At 43.6% G+C, this 22864-nt stretch overlaps 1 protein-coding gene across 1 annotated transcript; it reads left to right on the top strand.

Moving 5' to 3' along the window:
• The first annotated feature begins 5423 nt into the window (after nucleotides 1-5423).
• Nucleotides 5424-16758, top strand: LOC117044954 (transmembrane 4 L6 family member 1-like). The gene is made up of 5 exons (XM_033145747.1): nucleotides 5424-5618; nucleotides 10743-10802; nucleotides 14043-14188; nucleotides 15155-15335; nucleotides 16711-16758. Exons 1-5 carry the CDS (start codon nucleotides 5448-5450, stop codon nucleotides 16729-16731), a joined length of 579 nt encoding a protein of 192 aa, XP_033001638.1. The 5' UTR covers nucleotides 5424-5447; the 3' UTR covers nucleotides 16732-16758.
• The last annotated feature ends 6106 nt before the right edge of the window (nucleotides 16759-22864 follow it).

Genomic DNA, 22864 nt, shown 5'->3' with positions numbered 1-22864 from the left:
CAGTGATTTGCAGGGAACCGTACCGGCCAGGAGGCACGAGTCGGAGGCAGGGGAAGCTTCAGAGCTGGAGGGTGGAGCACAGGATGGGTCAGAAGAAGAGGAGGAAGAGGCAGGCAAGTCAAGGACCAGGAGCTTCCCCATCCTCTCCTGCCCCACTGCCTCCCAGAACCAGGAGGGGTTTGAAAAGGGCAGAGCAGAGGAAGCTTCCACGAAGGCATAGTCTCTGGCTGTGTGTGTGCAGCCTGTCAGGGAAATGTATATAAACTGGTGGAGGGAGTGGTGGTCTCCTGCCGCTGCAATTGCTCCATAGAGTGCAGACCTTGAAATAGCTGCCTAGAAGCTAGACGGGTGTGCATAGGCCACCAGAGCTATAGAAGTGACAGTGTTGCTTTTGACAATAAAGAGTTAGCTGTCTGCTGTGTTCATTCATTGGAAATGTGTAGAAACTACCCCACTGTAAAGCTTACAGCCATTGCTCCACCCACTTTCGCCTCTGGCTCCACCCACCGCCAGGATGTTGCCCCCGAGAGGAAGAAGGTTACCCACAACAACAGGTCCCTGAAATGGGCCCAGAGGGGAGGTGCGGACAAAGAAATGGGACCATGCCTAGTGGCCACACCTCTCAACATCCACGAATTCAGTGGAACGGCTCCTCCACATGATCAGAAGCTCAGGACTGCTGATCATGTGGTAGAGCCCCATGTAGCTATAACAGACATTACAGGTCCTCTTTATACTAACACTGAACATGCAGATGTTGGGAGTGTGGCCAGCACCGTTTTGGTTCCTTCTCCAACAGCCATAGCTTCCAAGCCCTCAAGGACTTGACTGTGTGCAAGATTCATCCAGACATCCATTGAGTATTCATTCTGATTTGCTTACACAGTAGTTCGTTAGATTGCATCCTGTCTTTATCGAGCATTTATCCTGATTTGCTTCCTGGATGTTTATGTGTCTTCCCATTCAACGTTTTTTCGTCCCATATTTTTCAATGCCTTTAACCCATTACTTCCCAAACCACAAAAAGTCCATGGGGAGGGGGAGTAGATTTGTTGGGTTAGGGCAACAGAGTCCTTTGTTGACTTTAAATGCACAAACCTAAAGTTATGGTATGCATTAGATACCCCCCCCCTGCAAAATACTGACAGAGCCTCCCACAGTGCTTCTTGTGTGTCCCTCCCTCACCCCGTTATTTGATAGATGACTTCCTCTTGTTTTGTTTCCCTGAACTGTGATGTTGAAAAGCATTTCAAACATAATGATGGTGATGGGTGGAAGCTTTCAAAGAGCTGCAGAAAGTCAATGTGACTTCAAGGTGCCCATTGACCAATGGAACAGTCCCTGGAAAAAAAAAATCCATAATGCAGAGTGACACATGGCCTCGGTGCCTGCCAAATGGAAGTTGTTTGGGGTATTTCCTCGTTCTTTGGTGTGGGTTTCACCTATTTGTTTAATGGAAGTTCTACCTCCAGAGGGTTTATTTGCCTTCCTAAGGCTGCTATGGAGAATGAGGGGGAAGTATAAAATCTGAAGCCACTAGAAAGAAAGATTCCTCACCCCATTCCCAGCTGGAGATTTTACAGTTTGGGGTACATTTGCCTTCCTGTACGATAAATAAGGTAAGGATTGATGCTGTCCTCACCCTCATATTTCAGGAGGAATCCAAAAGATCTCCTTAAGGAGAAGATCTGCCTAATGTCAATTTTGACTTACAGGTGGGTCGGGATTTGGGCTTGCCAGATTCCCAATGAGGCTAGGATTGGCCGAGTTTCCAACTTGTCAATCTGTTATCAGTCTGGTTTTTATTAAGAAGCTGCGCAAACTTGTTATTGTTTGGACAATATCTTTGCATTTTTGCTTGAAGTCCGTATCCTTTTTTTCTTGCAATCTGAAGAAAACATTGGTTTATTTCTTATTGCTCCAGAGGTCAAGCTCCATCATCTATCTATGTGACACAGGTAATTAAAAAGAAATTAAGGGAGCTGATTGTTAGACACCTTCCTTATGTCTTCTAATCAGAGCGAAAGCAGATCTCTTCCCTTCCCTAACCCAGCTAAGGATGTGGAAATCTCTTATTTAATTTGTTTGGAGTGGAACACAGAAAAAAAAAGGCTGGAACCAAGAGACAGAGAGCTGAGATTGAGCTAACAACAGCATTGTGAGTCTGCCCCCCAACCCTGATGAATTACTACTGCCATCAGCCCCAGCCAGCTCAGGAAACCTGAATAAGTTGTTCCTCCACCTATGTTCAACCTGTATATCTGAAAACGAACTCAGATATTACATATAACACCTTAACCTTCCATATTTTCCTCCCAAAGAATATTAGGTAAAGGTAAAGGGACCCCTGACTATCAGGTCCAGTCGTGTCCGACTGTGGGGTTGCGGCGCTCATCTCGCTCTATTGGCCGAGGGAGCCGCCATTTGTCCGCAGACAGCTTCTGGGTCATGTGGCCAGCATGACAAAGCCGCTTCTGGCGAACCAGAGCAGTGCACGGAAATGCTGTTTACCTTCCTGCCGCAGTGGTACCTATTTATCTACTTGCACTCTGATGTGCTTTCGAACTGCTAGGTGGGCGGGAGCTGGGACCAAGCAACGGGAGCTCACCCCGTGGCAGGGATTCGAACCGTCGACCTTCTGATCAGCAAGCCCTAGACTCTGTGGTTTAACCCACAGCGCCACCTGGGGTTTAAGTATTAAGCTAGGGCAAATACTGCACCCCCAGAACTTCACACTGCTCAGAGAAGCTAGGAGAAGCAGGTTGAGCATAGTAATATTGTAATCTACAATTCGATGATTCTGTGGTTGTTGGAATGGGATAATCTGTCAAGTTTGGTTTCTCAGTCTCTCATTTCCCCAATCTTAATTTCAGTTCTCCACATTTGTATATCAGTTTGCATTAAACAAACAAACAAGCAAACAAACAAACCTTCAAGGAAATTCATCAGCTTTTTGGTGCAAATTTCTCCTAATATACTCACTTCCATGCGTACGTTTGCCTAACATACACATTTTTGCAAGGTGATTTCCCCTATTATAATACATTTTTGCATGCTGTTTTCAATAACATGTGATTTTTTTAAGGCATATATACTTGGCTGGAGAACTCCATTGCGGAATTTGGAGAAGTGCAAATTTCAAAGGAGAGCTGAATTTCGATTAACATGTTGTTTTAGAAAGAGCCAGTTAGCTAGGTTTAAATGCAAGCAGTATCTGATTTCTCTTCCATCCCAATTTTGAAATGATGAGGAAGGGGAGGCGAAAACACAGGCTGCTACTTTTAGCGGTATACAGTACATGTAAAGTCCATAATGCCTATTTTCTGCAACCTTTCCTGTTTACTTGTTTGCTTGCTTGTTTTCAAGTCTCCTGCATGTTAAAAGATATTGCAACGCTGCAATGAACGCCTCTGCCAAGAGATGGTGCTATAGGATTTTCTTGCTGCTACTGGGTCGTTCCCTCCCTCCCCCCTGGGCAACTTCTTTCTGAAATATAAGATTATGTACATATTGCTATGTTTCCCATCCTCCCCTAATGGGGAGAAGTTCCAGGACAGTACTAACTTAGCTTGGCTTCTTTTGGCTCAGAACATACAGGAGACTTAATGTATCTTTGGAATATTTGTAAAAACACATTTGCAAAGATAGATTTCTCCCCAAATATACAAGTGGAGTCTAAAGAGAGGCGAACAGCAGACACTCTTACATGGCAGCAGATATGCTAGTGTTGCCATACGTCTGGAATTTCCCGGACGTAGCTGGGATTCGGCTGTTGGAAACCCAGAGAGAAGCCTGATGATGCCATCAACCTTCCAGCCAGATCGCAGCTCATTGTTGTGTCTGCTGTTCCTTCACTGTCTCTCTCTTGACCTTTAAGCAGCAGTTTCCCTATGACAATAGGCATAAGACGGGGGCGGCTGGAGCTCATTGGCAGAGCCTTTGCTTTGCATCCAGAATGTCCCAGGTTCGATCCCCAGCACCTCCAGATGGGGCTGCCAATGAACATGGTCAGTTTCCACTCAGCAGAGACCAGGAATGGGTAACCGGCATCCCTCCAGAAGGTGTCGGCCCTCCAGCTTCCATCAGCTCATGGACAGGGATGATGATCTATTCAATTTCCATCTCACCCTTCCTCCCACAAAGGAAGGGTGGGAATAATGGAACATCTGGGAGTTGGATAAGCACCAAGGGACGCGGGTGGCGCTGTGGTCTAAACCACTGAGCCTCTTGGGCTTGCCGATCAGAAGGTTGGCAGTTTGAATCCCCGCGAAGGGGTGAGCTCCCATTGCTCAGTCCCAACTCCTGCCAACCTAGCAGTTCAAAAGCATGCCAGTGCAAGTAGATAAATAGGTACCGCTGTGGTGGGATGGTAAATGGCGTTTTCATGCGCTCTGGCTTCTGTCACGGTGTTCTGTTGTGCCAGAAGCAGTTCAGTCATGCTGCCCACATGACCCGGAAAGCTGTCTGTGGACAAACGCCAGCTCCCTCGGCCTGAAAGCGAGATGAGCGCTGCAACCCCATAGTTGCCTTTGACTGGACTTAACCGTCCAGGGCTCCTTTATCTTTACCATAAGCACCCATAACTGGCCTAGATATTATTGAGCTAGCTGGATCAGTGGTCTTGATTCAACATAAGACAGCTGTTTACAGCCCATTTATCAGAAAGCATCTCACTTAAATGCCACGAATGGTCCTCTCCCACAGTCAAAAGGCACCCTGTTTTATTTCCTGATCTCTACTAGATTTATATACTGCTTGGTTGTAAAAAGCGGTTTACAAAAAAGGATAAAACAGTAAGATTGTCAGTAAAAAAAGAAGAAGTTAGGAACGACTTAAAACATTCAAAACATAATAATTTAAAACACTCAAAACATAAAACCACATAAAACCACCAGTAAGCTAAATGCCGGATTAAAACGCACATCAACATTTTGCATTTCTGGGTAGGCTTAGGAGGTTTTTTAGCAAAGCTGTCTGCCTGAGGTCAATAGGCAGGGAGTTCCAAAGTTTGTGTGCCGCCACACTAAAAGATGGATTTGCAGCTTCCAGTTCTGCAGAGCAAAGCAGCTGAGCTGGCATATATAGGTAAAGGCAATCTAGCAGGTAAACTGTTCCCAAGCTGTTATATACTAACACAGGCACCCCCAACCTGTGGCCTTCCAGATGTTTTGGCCTACAGCTCCCATGATCCCTAGCTAACAGGACCAGTGGTCAGGGATGATGGGAGTTGTAGTCCAAAACATCTGGAGGGCCGAAGGTTGGGGGTGCCTGTACTAACACCTTGAAAATGACCTGGCAGCAAATTGGGAGATCTCTGAGCCAAGGTGTCATGTCAGCAACTGCAGTGGAAGCCCCGTTCTTCATTCTCTAGGGATCCACTTTTATGCAATGCATCTACTCAGCCTTTTCTTTTCGTTCCCCATGTCCTTCCTAAGAAGAGATACAGGATGTGCACTGGGAAATGCTCCAAATGCATTGGGATTGCCCTCCTGCCTCTTGCTGTCTGCGCTATCGTCTCCAATCTCCTCCTCTACTTCCCTAACGGAGAAGTGTTGGAAGCACGCAGGATCACGGACCTGGTCTGGTTTTTCCACGGTATTATTGGAGCTGGAATATTGGTAAGGAAAAAGCTTGCACTGTTTCTCTTGTTCATGTTTGCAGCTTTATGTGAAACAAACCTAAAGGGATCCTATCGCAGGGCAGATCTGGACTAGAAAACAATATTGTGATATATATATGTGTGTGTGTGTGTGTCTGTGTCTGTGTGTCTGTATGATATGTGTGTGTGTGTGTGTGTGTGTGTGTGTGTGTGTGTGTGTCTGTGTCTGTGTCTGTGTCTGTGTATGTACACACACACACACACACACACACACACACACACACACATATATAATTTATTTATTTGGTTTTTCAGATTTAATTTTTACAGTCCCATATCCAACATACAACATAAAAATAAGATTCCAAGGAATCTCCTCCCCTTTGTCGGCCCTATTGTTCATTATTTTCTCCTGCATCTTTTATGATAATTCAAATCTTTTACCTCTCCATTGTGTCCAAAATTCACCATTAAACTACAAGTGATATTCCAATCCTACTAACGGTTTTAACTGTTTACAATGGTCTTTAAGATAAGCTACAAATTTTCCCCATTCCGTATTGAAATTTTGGTCTCCCTGATTTCTGATTCCTCCGGTCGTTTTAGCCTTTTCGGCATAATCCATCAACTTGATCCGCCATTCTTCTCTGGTAGGGACCTTTTTCATCTCTGGGCCAATAACATATGTATAAAAGGGAGTCGAATGTATGCCGGAAATGTAAGGAAAAAGAAGGCACCTTTTATCATATGTGATGGAAATGTGAGGTGGTAAAAGAATTTTGGGAAATGATATATAATGAGTTGAAAAAAAATGTTTAAAATAACCTTTTCTAAAAACAACAACAACAGCAAAGCCTTCCTTTTAGGAATTCTAGGTGCCGAAATCCCAAGGGACTATTTATGTATGCGGCCACGGCTGCATGGATGTTATTGTCCCAGAAATCAATATTGATTTTATACTTTATGCAAGATGTAATGATGACCACCAACTTGGATAGTTTCAAAAGTGGGTTAGACAAATTAATGGAGGATAAGAATGGCTACTAGCCATGATGACGATTAATAAAATTATATATATATACCTTTCTAGAAGAAATACTTAGGTTGGTTGTTGGCATCTGTCAGTCATGAGAGACAATGGAGTGCGCCTCCGGGGGTGAAGTCAAACTGCTGTGTTAGCAGCACTGAAGTGACCTCTCCAGGGCTCAAGCCTAGGCAGTGTGCATTGGCTGACGTCAAGACCACCCTCTCGGCCTCACTGATGTGGTCCAAAGGAAAGCAGAGCAATACGTTTGGCACCAGCTTGGCTGAAGGAGTTGCCAGAAAGAGGCGTACAAGGCACCATCCAACCGTCTTAGGGACTCCACTCCGGATTTTGTAGGGTTTACTCCTTAGCCTTTTCATCTGCTGAAGATATCCCACAAGGCAGCAGAGATTTAGGATCAGAATTTCCATTCTCCTAGATGGGGGACCTTCCCAGATTGATGAGCCCCCATCTGCCCCTCACTTCTGGCTGGCCGCTAGAAGGACAAAGGCCAGAATTGTGGGTTTGTGAGCTGAGTTAGAAGCAGGATGCAGTCAGAAGCCTGTGGTGGAGAAGAAGAAGAAGAAGAAGAAGAAGAGGAGGAGGAGGAGGAGGAGGAGGAGGAGGAGGAGGAGGAGGAGGAGGAGGAGTTTAGATTTGATATCCTGCTTTATTACTACCCGAAGGAGTCTCAAAGCGGCTAACATTCTCCTCTCCCTTCCTCCCCCACAACAAACACTCTGTGAGGTGAGTGAGGCTGAGAGACTTCAAAGAAGTGTGACTAGCCCAAAGTCACCCAGCAGCTGCATGTAGAGGAGCGGAGACACGGACCCGATTCACCAAATTACAAGTCTACCGCTCTTAACCACTACACCACACTGGCTCTTTGTGAAACCAAGGCTGAAGCTATGAGAGAAGAAAGAAGGAGGAGGAGGACAGCCCCGTGTGATGAACTGGTTGGGCAGGCAGAGGGCAGGGCCACCCTGGATGGGAAGAAAGAGCGAGCGGTGCGGAGCAATAAGGAATCTTCATTTAAAAAAAAAAAGACAAAGAAGCTTTGTGCGTTTGCATCTAATCTTGCCCCTTTCTAAAATTTATTTATCGGTTTGTGTTTTTCTTTTGGTAAATCTACCAAAAAACAAAACAAAACTGGGATTAAGAGGTTCTCTCAGGACAGCGGAGGGCCTGTGTGCTGAGTCCCATTGGTGAAGTGGTGGTGCCAGTCACCCTGCTTATGATAGGAAATGTTCTGGGTGAGGGTGGGTGTGACAAAAATTGGGGGGGGGGGTTGAGGAGGGGCAATTGGGGTGAGAAACGTCCCTATTTTCATGTGAGGAATGTTGCAGCATATGAGGTAAGAGACATATGGGAGGCCACAATCAGCCCCCTTCAGGGAAAACAGCTGATTTATGATGCATTGCTTAGTAGCAACCAAACATCAGGAAAGGCATGAGCAGAGAAGCAGTGTGGTTTGTGTTCTCAGTCAGAATATAACTTCTTGTGAAACATTTAAATAGAAATAGCCTAAGGTCAGATTGGTTGGCGTCAGACATGCGCATGAAGAACAGCAGAGGGGGAGGCGCACCCATCGATCTTCCGAATACTGACAACAGCACTCTGAGAGTAGATATTAACCCTTAATGCGGACTGCTGCAATTAAAGTGCATGTTTCCCTGTGAAATGACATGTGCACTGACCGTTGGCGGGTTGTTCATTCCTGCAGCCACCATTGTACTGTTTGCATTTTGGATGCCATCGGTTCATTGTTAAATAACGGCTGGTGTTTTACTACAGTTTCCCCGGGGAGCCTTTTAAAACGTCTACCTTCCCCATGATTCCAGACACAAGGCCTTTACTCTCCATTCATCACTAGAATGAAAAGGAAATGGTCACTGAACGCACTGCATCCAGAAAAGCTTGATTCAAATCCAGAAGAGTATCTCAAAGCATTAGGCTGTCTGTTAAGGCACCACTGCTTATTTTTCAGGGCTACTTTGTTTCCGGTGTGTTATGTTTCAGTGCTGGTGTCTTACCTGTAACGAAAGCCAAAATACTGAAGATCGCTTCCCCATCTTGCATTGTATGATAGCCTTTTGGAAAATTTAATGTGAGGCTAACTTATCATTTGGGGGCAAAGCACATATTGATTTAAAAAAATCCATCAACGAATGGCTCAAAAGCAACTGGTTAGTGGATTTAAACTCTTAAAATGGCAACAACTGTTAGTTGGAGGGAATAATATTTAACAACAACAACAACAACAACAACAACAACAACAACAACAACAACAACAACAACAATTTAATTATATATACACTGCCCATCTGGCTGGGTTGCCCCAGCCACTCTGGGCAGCTTTCAACACACATAAAATCATAAGATAACATCAAACATTAAAAACCTCCCAACACAGGGCTGCCTTCAGATGTCTTATAAAAGTTCTGTAGTTCTTTATCTCCTTGAAATCTGATGGGAAGGCATACAAATAGCTGTTGTTGGAGGCTATAAAAATGTCCCTTAAGCAGATGGAAGGGTTGTTGTTTTTTGCAGGGTTTTTTTTGTGTGTGTGTGTGCATTCACAATGTTTAAAAAGAAAAAGTGACCCACATAATCAATATTAAGAAGTGCTTCCAATTCCTGCGTCAATTAAGGAAGTTGAACCAGAGGTCACCATCCTGGGCTGTGCTAACTGTCTGAACCACCGAGAACATCTTTCCATTATGCCAGCCTTCTGGCAAAGTTCCAATTTAGCTGCAAAAGATGATGATGATAGAGAGAGAGAGAACAAATACACCACATCCTCTATGGCACACAATTGTCCTTGGAATGAGGCTAGATAAAATAAAAAGCAAATTTGCAGATTGTGCAGAAGGGCCTCCAGGAATTAGTTGGCTTTGGATGTTGTAACAAATGAGAGGAAGAGCACCAATTGGTTGCTGGACTTCCATTTTTCACACCACCAGTTCCCTTCTGCAAACGAGATAATAAACTTCAGCAATATCCTTAAAGTCTCTGGTGTTCTGAAATGGAGTGTCTGGCCTAACCTACCTCACAGGATTGTTGTGAGGATGAAATGGGGAGATGGAGAACCATCAGCACCACCTTGAGCGCTCCTTGGAAGAAAAGGTGTGTGTGTGTGTGTGTGTGTGTGTGTGTGTGTGTATTAGCAAATCAAAGTGGTGCACATAACTCTACTCATTGATGTACAGTATTCAATTTTCAGTTAAGCCTCCTCACCCTCCCCCAAAATGACAATTTATTATAGACTCTGTGCTGTTCATGCCTACAAGTTTTGTGCCATGAATACAGGACGTCACCTTCAGCAAAATGATATCATTTTCCTATTTAATTCAGATTTACAGCTGCAGAAGATCTGGTAAGGAGAAAGAACCAACCAACGAAATACAGTACTGTATTTACTTGAAAGTAACGCACACCTTTTTTTTTTTTTTTGGCCAAATGACGCCGCAAAAATTAGGATGTGCACTAGATTTGATGGTGCATTTACATCCGCCAGCGAATATTTTTTTGTTTCCAAGGTTTTGAAAATCTGAGGTGTGCATTAGATTTGATGGCACATTAGAATTCGCGTAAACACAGTAGTAAATCTGGATTAAGGGGTGGCACCATTTTGATGTGAACTTGCATGCATAAACAGCATCGCAGCTACAATGAACTGCTGCGTATGTGGAAGTGTCCTGTGATAAATGGTTACAAAACCGCTCTGGAAATCGGGGCAGGGAAGTGTATTTATGACGTTATAGGCACTGCCCAATAGACACCTTCCACAGATGACTTTCCCGCATTCAAGCGAAACCACTCTGAAATCTTTCAGGGCTGTTCCTGTCCCATCCTCACCACCACAAAAATGTCTGTTTATTTGCAGACAAGGAGAATAACTATCAGACCACGTCCGGCACTCCTGTTGAATTTTACCGCTTGCCTTCAGCTTGATGTCTCATTCCTCATGCATGTCAGCTGCCCTCAACATTGAACACAATTTTGTCTTGGCGAAAACCCAACCTATGGCACATTTGAATAAGCCTTTGTTTGCTTGTCTAATAACAACTACTGCTTTCTTCCACCACCATTTAATGTGTGCTTTTCTTTCCCCTCCAGGTTTTCTTGCCAGCGTTTATGATATTGGGTGCAGGTAAATGCTGCGCTAACAGATGTGGGGTAAGCAAATCCTTGTAAATTGAGGGGAAAGAAATCCTCCTTCCTGTTCCCCCTTCGCCCCAGTTTCTCCACATCATCTCTTAGTCAGCATTCCATGGTCAATGAGAACAGTCAGTCCTTGCTGGGTTGTTTTGAATTCCCTTCCCCTTAATATTCTTCTCTACTTCTTCAAATTCTGGATGAGTAACACAGGATCTAGAGAGAATAATGCAACTTAATAATAATAATAATAATAATAATAATAATAATAATAATAATAATAATATTTATACCCCGCCCTTCCCAGCCAAAAAACCGGGCTCAGGGCGGCTAACATCAATTAAAATCACAGCAAAAAACACAAAAAACACAAAACAAACAAACAAACAAACAAACAAAACATAAACACGATCAATTTAAAAATTACAGATTAAAATACAAATTTAAAAATTCAATTAAAACTGCAGGTCTCAATTTCAAAATAACCCACCAATAAAAGATGAAGCATAAATATTAAACAGAAACCAACCCAAAGGCCAGGTGGAACAGCTCCGTCTTGCAGGCCCTGCGGAAAGATGCCAAATCCCGCAGGGCCCTGGTCTCTTGTGATAGACTGTTCCACCAAGTCGGGGCCCTGGCCCTAGTTGAGGCCAACCTAGCATCTTTGTTGCTCGGGACCTCCAAAAGATTATTATTTGAGGACCTTAAGGTCCTACATGGGACATACCAGGAGAGGCGGTCCCACATATAAAGCAAACCACATATGAAATTTAAAGGAACTTAAAGCAAAGCAATATTTATAATGGCATGAACTATCAGCTATATTGACAAAGCAATCAATTGCAGTAAGTAGCACAATTAATACAGTCTCCTCCTAACTTCCTCCAGCCTGCTGATCTAGTTGTAAAACACAAGTCCTAAGTTCCCTTTTCTGGTTCCCTAATAGCTTGGAACATTCCTCAGATGAAAATAGGGACATTTCTCACTCCCCCCCCCCCCCGCTGACCCTCCTCAGCCCCCCATTTTTTGTGTCCCCTCCTGCAGAGATTTTCCTATCAGAAGGACAAGTGCCCCCACCACCAGCACATGCCCCCCACCACCCTGAGAGAACCCCTTAACCCCCCCTTTAAATTCTTTAGTATATTTACAAAAATAAAAACTCACACCATTAAATAAGTTTTTGAAAGGGACAAGATTAGACCTGGACACATAATTCTTTTTATTAAAATAACAACAACAACAATAATCCTTGCACTCTGCTCCCCCTTTCTTCCCACCCAGAGCGGCCCTCCCCTCTGCCCATGGGTGTAGCCAGAATTTTTGTTAAGGGGGGGGGGCAAGACTTCTGTTATGGGGGGAGGGCAGAGACAATGTGATTGGTCAGTTAGTTAAGTATTTATTAAGTAGTGGGTGGACATAGCAGACGACACAGTGTTTCTCCAAGCAGCTCTCTTTATTCTCAGGCTGGAATAGAACTGAACTGAGCCAGCCTGCTTATATAGTACTCAGTAACATGCAACAGTAACAACTCTCTCTAGCTACCCAATCTGTGAGCGGCACTCTCAATCCTCCATTTGCTTGTTGTGGACCTGAGTGAGAACTGCAGTCACGGTGGGCAGAGTGAAATTATATACACAACACCCCTAGTGGCCTAGGGTGAGAACTTCAATACATAACAGTATTTCTATTGTTTAACTTGATCTAGGGGGGGGCAGCTGCCCCCCTGCCCCTCCTTGGCTATGCCCATTTCCTGCGTCTGCCCCTCGGAGCTGCTATGTGACACAGGGCTAGGCCTTGGTGGCGGCAGCTTCTCCTCCTCCTTGCCCGCTCTCCAGCAGCTGCTTTGAGCTGCCCAAGGCAGGAGGCCAGCCGCAGCAGCCACAGAGAGGTTATGGGATGCTTCCTTGCCACTGCTGCCGCTGCTTGAGACAAGGGCCATCTCATTTTCCTCCCTGAGCTGGGTGACGGCAGCAGCGCTGGCAAGGGAAATAGGGACATTCCAGGATCCAATCAGCATCTGGTATGGCTTTCGTAATTCTAGGACTGTCCCTGGAAAATCGGGACACTTGGAGGGTATGCGAGAATACAGAAAGAAGATATAAGTAGCTGGCAACAACAAGAATAAATGTTACCTGTGGATTATCTGTACAAAAATCACTCACACCCACACACCCCATATACATAAATGGTTTTTTAAAATTTCGGTTTGTACCGCATATGAAACAGAACAATTATAACAGCAGACAAAAATTAAAAGATAAAAACAAAACTATAAGGTGGGTACACAGAATGAGTACATTTGCCTGTGGGTTAAAATAAAGTCAAAGAAAAGATTATCGTTGTGATCAGATTATCAGTGTACGCTTTTTCATACTGATCCGGAACTGGGCCAGAGGATGGACTTTTGCATAAATTTCATTACTTATGTTGGCAGGTCCATGTAAGAAATAGACTATAATTTACCATACTCTGGGAGGAGGGGTAGCGTATGTGAGGGCCTTCCTTCACCAGTGGTTCTTTGTGCAGGCACTGTTGATCGTTTGACCTGCTCCAAGGCCTGTTTTTCTAAACGTGTTATGGTTTCGCTTTTGTTTGGGTTCCTCGCTGTTCTTAGTGTTGGAGACATCTCGTTCTGTTGATAGCACGATGCTTCCTTCTAATCTTATCCTTCAGAATGACAAGGTTTCACGTAGGAGGCTGCTGCCTAGCACAAAACTGCAAACAGCTCACTCAGAGATGATTCAGGGTTGCATATTTAATTTATCTTTGATCCATCATGGCTTCTTTGCTGTGTGCTTGGAAGTTGTCCGGAGGGTTCCTCCAGAAAACCTGTTTATTAAGCATCCGCCCTGATTTGTTTTCAGTGAGATGAGACGACGTTGGTTATTTAATGAGCGTTTGCTCTCGTTATTCGCTCGCAGAGAGGTTAAATGGCTGTGTTATGTCACAGCAATTTTTACCCCACAGTATTTTCTCATCGCTTTCCTTATCGCCCGCCCAACTTTTGGGGAAGCTGCTTCATTTAGCTAGGTCTCCCAGTCAAGTATAATTGTGCAAAACTGAATTTGCAAATGTGTGGTGGAATCCCACCTGAAAATAGCAACAGTCTGGAAGTACCTATAGTTGCTGGTTCCACGGGCCCAGCTAGGTTCAGGTGAACAGGCAGGGGATCAACCCCACTGCTAGTCAGGTCGAAATTAATTACATATACCTTTTGGAGTTCCAAACGGCTTTGATGCTAACGTGTCTATTGCCTTCCAGATGGTTCTCTCTCTCGTCTTTGCTGTGCTTGGAGCTGTCGGTGGACTGTACTGTGTGATCATCTCATCCCTGGGGTTAATTAGTGGTCCTCTCTGTGATATTGGTGACGAAGTATACATCTACCCTTTCAGGAATGACACCTTAGCGTAAGTATAATAGAGCCCCTCTACCATCAACACCACCACTGCAAAGTTTGTGCAAAACATGGTATACACTGCAGCAGAAAGGACATAGCTACCAGGTTGCCCACTTTTCCCCTCTCCCATTCTTCTGTCCACTTTCCCATTTGGTGTAGCAAGGGGTCCAGTGAGGGGGGGGGACACACTTGATGGAGAGGGCAGAGCCAGCAAGCACAGCCTGCCCTCCCTTCCCCTCAATATGATGACAACCATGTAAGCTGCAGATGATTATAATGGGCCTCAAAGCAAGAGCTGGAAACCGTGGTTTGGAAGTGTGTTTTCAACTTGGAGGCAATCTTATGGTCCCTATAGTTTGCTGTCTTCAGATACAACAAGAAACTGTGGAGGTTTATTGGAAACCAGGAAGAGGAAGAGAGAAAACTAGTGTGCTTCAGGAATGAAGGGGAATGTAAGAGCCTAAGGCACAGTTCCCACGTAATTAGAAGACACTTCAATATTTTGTTTGTTTTAAAGGTGCACCTTTTAGGTCCAATTGCCTCACAAAGTGATCATAGTCACAACACATCAATAAACAATTGTTATATATAGATTAAAATACTGTAGCACTTTATACCGAGTTCCCTATGACCCATGCCTTAAAATGAACTAAGAATGTTGGGAAATTAAAGCTACACTAGGAATTTGGTTCATTTCAGACAAGTCATAGTTAAGATCAACAATGGTTTGTTGGGTTTAGATGATGTTGCAAGGTGTGGTTAATTAAAAAGGGAAGGAAAAGTTTCTGAACTCCTCTTCCCAGCTGCACTGGCGAAGGCGAAGGAGTGTGTGGACCCAACGGAGGCTGGGCTTATTCCTATTATGATAAACCATTGTTTACTATGATTCCTGAATGCAGCCTTTAAGTCTGATGAAGGAAGTATTTCTCAGCTGAAAGTTTCTAGCAAAACTTAGTTTTGACCTTTCCCTTTGTAGGGACAATTATTTGTTTAACCAGACAACCTGGAGCATCTGCAAAAAACCTGAAAATATAATCCTTTGGAACATTGTGTTGTTTTCCCTCCTGCTGGCAATCGGCATGGCTGAAGCCATCCTCTGCCTCATCCAAGTGGTCAACAGTCTCATTGGGTTCATACGTGGCTTGAAGGAAAGAAAGGTGAGTGCGTGAGAGAAAATTGGGATGCGCACTTCAGATCTTCCCGTCTCCAACAAAGTGTAGCAGAACGGGGGAAGACAGAAGAAAAAGCAACACAAGCATTACGGGGCGTAGAATATACTCCTTATAAAGAAAGTTGTGCGAATGAGGTCAAGAAAACCATGAGTTGCATTTGAGAGAATGAACTGGTTTATCCTTGGTTTATGAAGGAATGAAACTGGTCGGCCATTTTGTATTTGGGTTTTAGTTGTGAAACGTCTGCTTTCCACTCAAAGCAGATATTGGGAACCTTTGGCCCACCTTTGCATGGCTACTGCTACAGTTGCCCATTTGCATTCAATGTGTCATGGTAGGTTGTATTGTATCCTATTTGGGGGAATCTCAGGCCTCTTGGTCAACTGTGGCCCTCAGACCTCTCTCTTAGGCCCCTAGGACTCTCCCCAACCTCTCTCCAAGCCTGCCCCTTCTCATCCATGCTCCAGGCCCTCCTGACTGGAATGTGTCTTTGAACAGTGATAATCCCTCTGGGCTGACTGGCTGGAAAACAGAGGGGTGTGTGTTTGTGTGTGTGTGTGGAAAATGGCTTACTGTACAATGATAAAATTGACATGGTGGGAGGCAGAATGCTTCTGAATACCAGTTGCTGAAAACCACAGGAGAAGATTGTGCTATTGGGCTTTAATCTGGTCAGTTTTATTGTATATAGCCAAAGGCCTTTACAATGGACGACAGGGAATAAAAGGAAGACATGCTGCCAGCACAAATTTGGCTACCTGGTGTGTAATACAGTATATAGATGTTTATCTGCGTTGTGCTCGGATCCTGGTTACGTGCTTCCCACTGGCACCTGACCACTATAAGAACAGGATGCTGGATTAGATAGACCGTTGGCCTGATCTGGCCTTCTGTTATATAGCGTAGGGTTGCCATATTTTTAAAAAGTTGATTTTAAAATAGTTTTTTAAAGGAAATTCGCCCAAAACTTCCGACACGTGTTGCCATACTTCCAGATTTTCCAGGACGTTTCGGCGCTTCCCGCCTGGACCCTGCTTCCGATGGCCAAATCCCAGCTATGTCCAGGAATTTCCGGACGTATGGCAACCCTAATATATGGTGGTCCCCCATAGCTTGGGTGCACAACCTGTATCCACCAGAGCTGTGTGTTGCGTATCGCAGGCCCAAGTTCATGGAACTCCTTTCCAGTTAAGGTCAGACATGTCTCCTCCCTATTGAACGTCTGGGGCCAAGTGAAGACTCTTATTGCTATTACTACAGCAGACATTTAAACTAAATTCTGAAAAAGTAAAGTGAAACTATGCGATCTTGACTTATTTTGTTAAGAGAACTCATCCTCCCTTCTTTCGCTTGCTTGCAGACGGATATTGCAGGAATGTGACCGGCCAACGGAGAAGACAAAAGACAAGAAACCAACAGCCAACATGTGTAAAGTCAGGGTAGTGTGTGTTGTATATTTATAGCCGTGGTGGGGAGCCTGGGGCCCTCCAGATATTGCTGGACTCCCAACTCCCATCAGCTCCAGCCAGCATGGCCAATGGTCAGGAATCATGCGAATTGCATGTAACCTGGGAATATCTGGAGGGTCAGGGGTTCCCCACCCCAGATTTATAGGAACCAGAAACACAGTGGATTCTTATAGCCACAGAAAGAATCCCAAAATATTCTTTTTTATATATAAAGTTAAACACTATATAGGTAGGGGAACAGGTTGTGTGTAATTTATTTAGGACGTTTCTGAGATTATACTAGATGGACCATTGGCCTGATCCTGCAGTGTATCCTTATGTTCTTGTGTTTCATTTATTCCATCTCCCTTTTGAAAGCAAGCAAAGGACAGCTGGGTGTCCTGCCCCCCCCCCCAACATAAATCCTGGTTACACCCATTGGCTTTTAGCAAACAAATTATGCTGTTCGGTTCAGACATACTCCCATGCCATGTGGAATAGCAAGATGAATAAAAGGCCCCTTAACGCTGCTGGGTGCAATACAAAGAGAAGCCAAAGTCCCCCAGCAACATTTAATCTTCTGTCCCACATGCAGATTCTACAGCTATTATTATAAATGAGCTAATTTTTGTACACTAACCATGCAAACAAAAATCTTGCCCTATTCCTCCTCCTCCTCCTCCTCCTCCTCCTCCTCCTCCTCCTCCTCCTCCTCCTCCTCCTCCTCTCTCTCTCTCTCTCTCTTACACACACACACACACACACACACACACAATGTGTTTTACATCACAGTCAGAATCAGTACGCCTCTGAATTGTGGGGTTAAGTGCAGTTGCACCCATGTCCTGCTTGCAGGCTTCCCATAGGCTTCTGGTTGGCCACTGTGCGATCAGGATGCTTCACTAGACAGTAGAGGTTCTTATGTTCTTAGGTGCCTGAGATTAAATCCCAGGAAAGAGAGAGACTGAGATTGCGGTTTATGGTGTCTAGAACGGACAAGCAAATGATGTATATTCTGAAACCTTACAATTTACCTTGTTTTAGAGACGTGCACATTTAAACCAGTCTTGTTTCTTATCTGGGCTTCCGTCTGTATCATGTCTTGCCTGTAAATATTAAATGTTGTTGTATTATTATTATTTGAGGCATGCTTCTTTTATTAGTTGGAAGAACGACTGGCTAAAAGGAGGCTGCATGGCAGAGTGCACTCAGGCAGTCATGCACACGTATCCAGTCTTGAAAACCTCATTCTGCTTCATATCCATTTGCTGCAGGACAATTACATCCTTCCTCAAAGGAGATGAAGGAATTGAATTTTGTATTGCTAAACAGTAGCAAAGTAGGTTAGGCTGAGAGTAGAGATTGGCTGTTTCATTTTTCCAATCTCTAATTCACTTCTTCATGTTTCCACATCAGTTTGCAAATTCTTCCTTTTTAAAGTCTTCGGGAGGATTCATCATCTTTTTTAGTGTAAATTGGCACATTTTATTATGTATGGAAGTGAGAGCTGGACCATAAAGAAGGCTGATCGCCGAAGAATTAATGCTTTTGAATTATGGTGCTGGAGGAGACACTTGAGAGTCCCATGGACTGCAAAAAGATCAAACTTATCCATCCTTAAAGAAATCAGCCCTGAGTGCTCACTGGAAGGGCAGATCCTGAAGTTGAGGCTCCAGTACTTTGGCCACCTCATGAGAAGAGAAGACTCCCTGGAAAAGACCCTGATGTTGGGAAAGATGGAGGGCACAAGGAGAAGGGGACGACAGAGGATGAGATGGTTGGACAGTGTTCTCGAAGCGACTGGCATGAGTTTGGCCAAACTGCGGGAGGCAGTGGAGGATAGGGGTGCCTGGCGTGCTGTGGGTCACGAAGAGTCGGACACGACTGAACGACTAAACAACAACAACAACAACAACAACATTATTATTATTATTATTCAGTTCACATTTTTATCATATCACATTCCATCAATTATTCATATTACCAAAAGCATTACTCATAATGAGCTTTGACTTCCCTCCTTCCCATTCTCTGGCTTTCCTAAATATTCACTTAAGTCTTAGCATTCCACTTGCAACTTATTTACCTTCTTTCTATCTCAATAAATCTAACCATTCTAATTGTAAATTAGCTCCTTCATTTACCATTACAAAATATTTTTAACTCAATCCTACAGACGTGTTCAAATGTTTACAATGGTTTTCCATGTATTGTATAAATTTGCTCCTGTCCTTTTCAAACGGCTCATCACGCTGGTTTCGGATCTTCCCCGTCAGCTTAGCCAGTTCTGCATATTCCATCATTTTAACTTGCCATTCTTCCACTGTTGGTACTTCCGAATTGGCACATTTTTAATGCAGTTTTGTCCAATGTACACATTTTTTGCAATGCATTTTTGTACCTTGTTTTCACTATTACACACTTTGACCTAGTACATACATTTGCATGCACGTTCCTTGTTTGGAGAACTCCATTGCAAAATTCGGGAAAGTGCTAACTGCAAAGGATGATCAAAAAGTTGGAGTTCTTGGTGAATAGATGAAGGAAATAATGGAGTCACAAGAACTCAGGCCACAGTAATGGTTTGATTAATTTCAGTTTTACAAGTCTTTCTTATTTACAAAAGACTTGTAAAACTGAAATTAATCAAACCATTACTGTGGCCTGTGTTCTTGTGACTCCATTATTTCCTGCAACTGCAAAGGATGGGCATGTTTTGGTTTGCATCTTGTTTTGTGAATTAGGCAAGTGTGAATTACATAAGTTCACATTTAAATGTGAACTAGATCAAATTGCAGTTCCCTAGCTGAAAGACATTGACTTGCACAAGGCCATCCAAAATGCTTGAGCTCTTCCCCCTCCCTCCCCCTTTCTTTCTCTTGTATGCCCCCCCCCCATTCCAAAGCACCTTCCTTCTAAGTTTAAATGTTCATTATTAATTTGTATCCACTCTTCCTAGCAATGAGGAAGTAATTCAGTTCGGTTCACTAACCTACCTGATTTGTACTTCCCAAAACAAGATACAAACGGGAATGTGACAAAATCCACGCGTCTCTGAATTCTGCAGTGTAGCTCTCCAATAAAAAGAAGAGGAGAGAAACAGATTTGTATTAAAAGGAACGTATTAGAAAGTGTGCATCAAAACATAATGCTGAAAGTAACATTAAAATGCATCAAATCGGAGAAATGGTTTGCAACAATGTGTATACGAGGAGAAATGTGCTCTAAAATGGAATATAGGACACTGCCTTGTACCAAGTTAGATAACCATATTTCATTATTTCCTGCAATCATTGGCAGTGGATCTCCAGACAGGAGCTGAACCTGGGACCTTCTGCATAAGGGGCGGCCTAGGATGTTTTGCTACTGTAAGCAAAACATCCCCCCTCCCTGCCGCTGCCCACAGATCCAGGCCCCATCCCTACCCCCGCTGTCACCCCTGCACTGCCACCTTGCCACCACAACTAACACAGAACACAACTACTTTATAATATGATCATGGGGCATCCAGAAAGTATAGCACAATGCAGCTGCACAAGGACATGAATCATTCCCAAAAGATAATTGCAAACCAGCCTCTTGCATAAAATGTACCTTAAGTATGCCTACAAACTCAACAAGAGGTGTGAGCTTGCTTTTGCCGGGTAATCTCATTTACCATATTTTTCCGTGTATAAGACGAAGTTATTTTATTTTAAAATTATGCTAAAACATTTGGGGTCATCTTACACATGGGTAGTGGAGAGGTGGGACGGGCGTATGGTGGCTGCCGTGAGCAGGAGATTGTCAGCGGCGTATTTGTGGGTGATTGGTCGGTGCGGCAAGTTCTGCAGGCTATTGGCTGCTGCGGCAATAGGGCGGGCGATTGGCACTTGCTTTCTGCTTGCGTGCCGAAGATTGGTGGCTTTGTCGATGTGCATGCGATTGGCTGTGGCATTCCTGCGGGTGAGTGATTTTCTGGGCAATCTCTCCCCATTTTCTCAATTTGGAGTCCCCAAAAAGAGGGGCTTATACACGGGGGCGTGTTTATACAAGGAAAAATACGGTATGTTAGGTCTAATCTGAGACAAACTCTCATCTCCTCATCAACTCAAAGAAACATTTATCTTTTCTGATCTTGATAGTATTCTGTGCTATACTATACTAACATGTTTAAAAGTTTCTTCGATTGTCCTTGAATCTTCCTGCCACACTTGCCATCCAGTGTGATGTCCAACACCCTTTAAGAACCATTGCTCCAAGGCCTCACTTAGTATGCACTATGCCTATGCTGGATATTTTCTGGTTGTTCCATTAATCTCCCCCCCCCCCCAGTATTTAAGGACACACAAGTTGAGATTGTTTAGTCTGTTGAGAGAGAGATAGGCGGGGTCCTATTCCTTGACTACAACGTCATAAACTGGTCTGCTCCCCCTGTGCACACACACCCAGTTTAGTCCTTCAGATAGCAACGGTTGGCCAGTGGAAGAGTTTTTCAGAAGGTTCGTCTGACAAGACACGGGCGTTTGCTGCTTGAACTTGGCTCCACTGCCAGAAACTCGCAGCTCCTGGTAGCTGGAGAAGATGGCTTTGAGCACAAGCGGCTCGGTGGCCCTGGTTGCTTTTTATGCTGTTACTTTAGCAACTGGGATATGGGCTTCCTGGAAAGCCAAGAAGCTGAAAAGCAGGAAGCCCAGTGAATTGGCCATGGTGGGAAACAGGAAAATGGGTTTTTGCCTTGGACTGTTCACCGCTACCGGTAAGTACCAATTTCCCCAAACCAAGGAGGTTGTGGACTCTCCTTCCTTGGAGGTTTCTAAGCAGAGGTTGGATGGCCATCTGCCACGGATGCTTTAGTTGAGATTCCTGCAATTGCAAAGGGTTGTATTAGATGGCCCTTGGGGTCCCTTCCAACTGTACAATTCTAATGACTCATGGTGTGAGGCATCATGGTGTTATAGGTGGGCTTTGTAATGGGACACAGGACTGCCAATTTTTAAAAGGAACTAACCTGATATTTAGGCAGGGTCCGGAGATGTGGCTGGGTGATTAAGGGGCCCGGGAAAATGCCAAAATTCAGAAGGGGGAAGTCAGAGTTTTTGTGTTGGTTTGTGTGCGCATTTTTGTGTCTGTGGTCTTTCCCAGCTTTAACAGAGAGATGCCGGAGATTAAACATGAGACCTTTTGAATGCAAAGGGAGTGTTCTACCACTGAACTACTGCATCTGAGTCTTAGGTCTAGACGTTTTGCAGCAGATTTTATTTTAAAGCGCTTCTTTCCCAAGGTTATTTATTTATTTATATTTTAAAGTTTTTTTCAGTTATACAAAATAAAGTGGGGGGAAAGAAAGAAGAAGGTGCAATCTATACTAATATAGCAGGTTTTTTTTTAATTTTAAAGCACTTCTTTTCCAAAGTTTTTTATTTATTAATTAATATTTCAAAGTTGTTCAGTTATACAAAATAAAAAAAATATATCTTATACGCATATATGATTATTAATAAGCTGCTACATTCTGTATACACTTGTTCCAAATATCAATATATTTATCCAAACAAAGCCTGCATCTATAAGCAATCCATTCATATGTCATGTCTTCCATCCATTGATTAAAGAGGGCCAGATTTTTGTTTTTCCAGTTCATCAATATCAGTCTTTTGGGCATACTTAGAGCACATAGAATCTGTTTTCATTGTCTGTCCACTTGTCAACTTCCATATAATAAGTGTATAATTCAAAAGAATATTTCCCTCTGAATATTTTAAGTTTTTCCATACAGATGTATTTATACAGTTCAACACTTTCACCCAAAACTTAGTGGGAATAGGACACTGTAAGAACACATGTTTCCAAGATGCATTATCCTCCAACAAAGAGCTGCGTTCGACAGTCCTTTTCTATGCAAAACTAATGGAGTCCAATAGATTCTAAATATTGTTTTCTGTTGTGTAAGCCTTAGTTTAAGATCCATCAATGACTTTGCTATGGAAGCTAAAACACTGTCACACTGGTCTATAGGAACATCCAAATCTTTTTTTCCAATTGTTTCTTACAGTCTGCATATCAAACTTATTTATTAATAACAAA

The sequence above is a fragment of the Lacerta agilis genome, chromosome 4 (assembly GCF_009819535.1).
Source record: "Lacerta agilis isolate rLacAgi1 chromosome 4, rLacAgi1.pri, whole genome shotgun sequence".
NCBI lineage: Eukaryota > Metazoa > Chordata > Lepidosauria > Squamata > Lacertidae > Lacerta > Lacerta agilis.
The sequence above is the reverse complement of the archived record's forward strand: the minus strand, read 5'-3'. Positions and strand labels throughout refer to the sequence as shown.

Coding starts and splice junctions, on each gene's coding strand:
- LOC117044954 (XM_033145747.1), top strand. CDS start 5,448: ATGTGCACTGGGAAATGCTCCAAATGCATTGGGATTGCCCTCCTGCCT. Junction 10,803..14,042: donor GCTGCGCTAACAGATGTGGG/GTAAGCAAATCC, acceptor ATTGCCTTCCAG/ATGGTTCTCTCTCTCGTCTT. Junction 14,189..15,154: donor TTCAGGAATGACACCTTAGC/GTAAGTATAATA, acceptor TTCCCTTTGTAG/GGACAATTATTTGTTTAACC.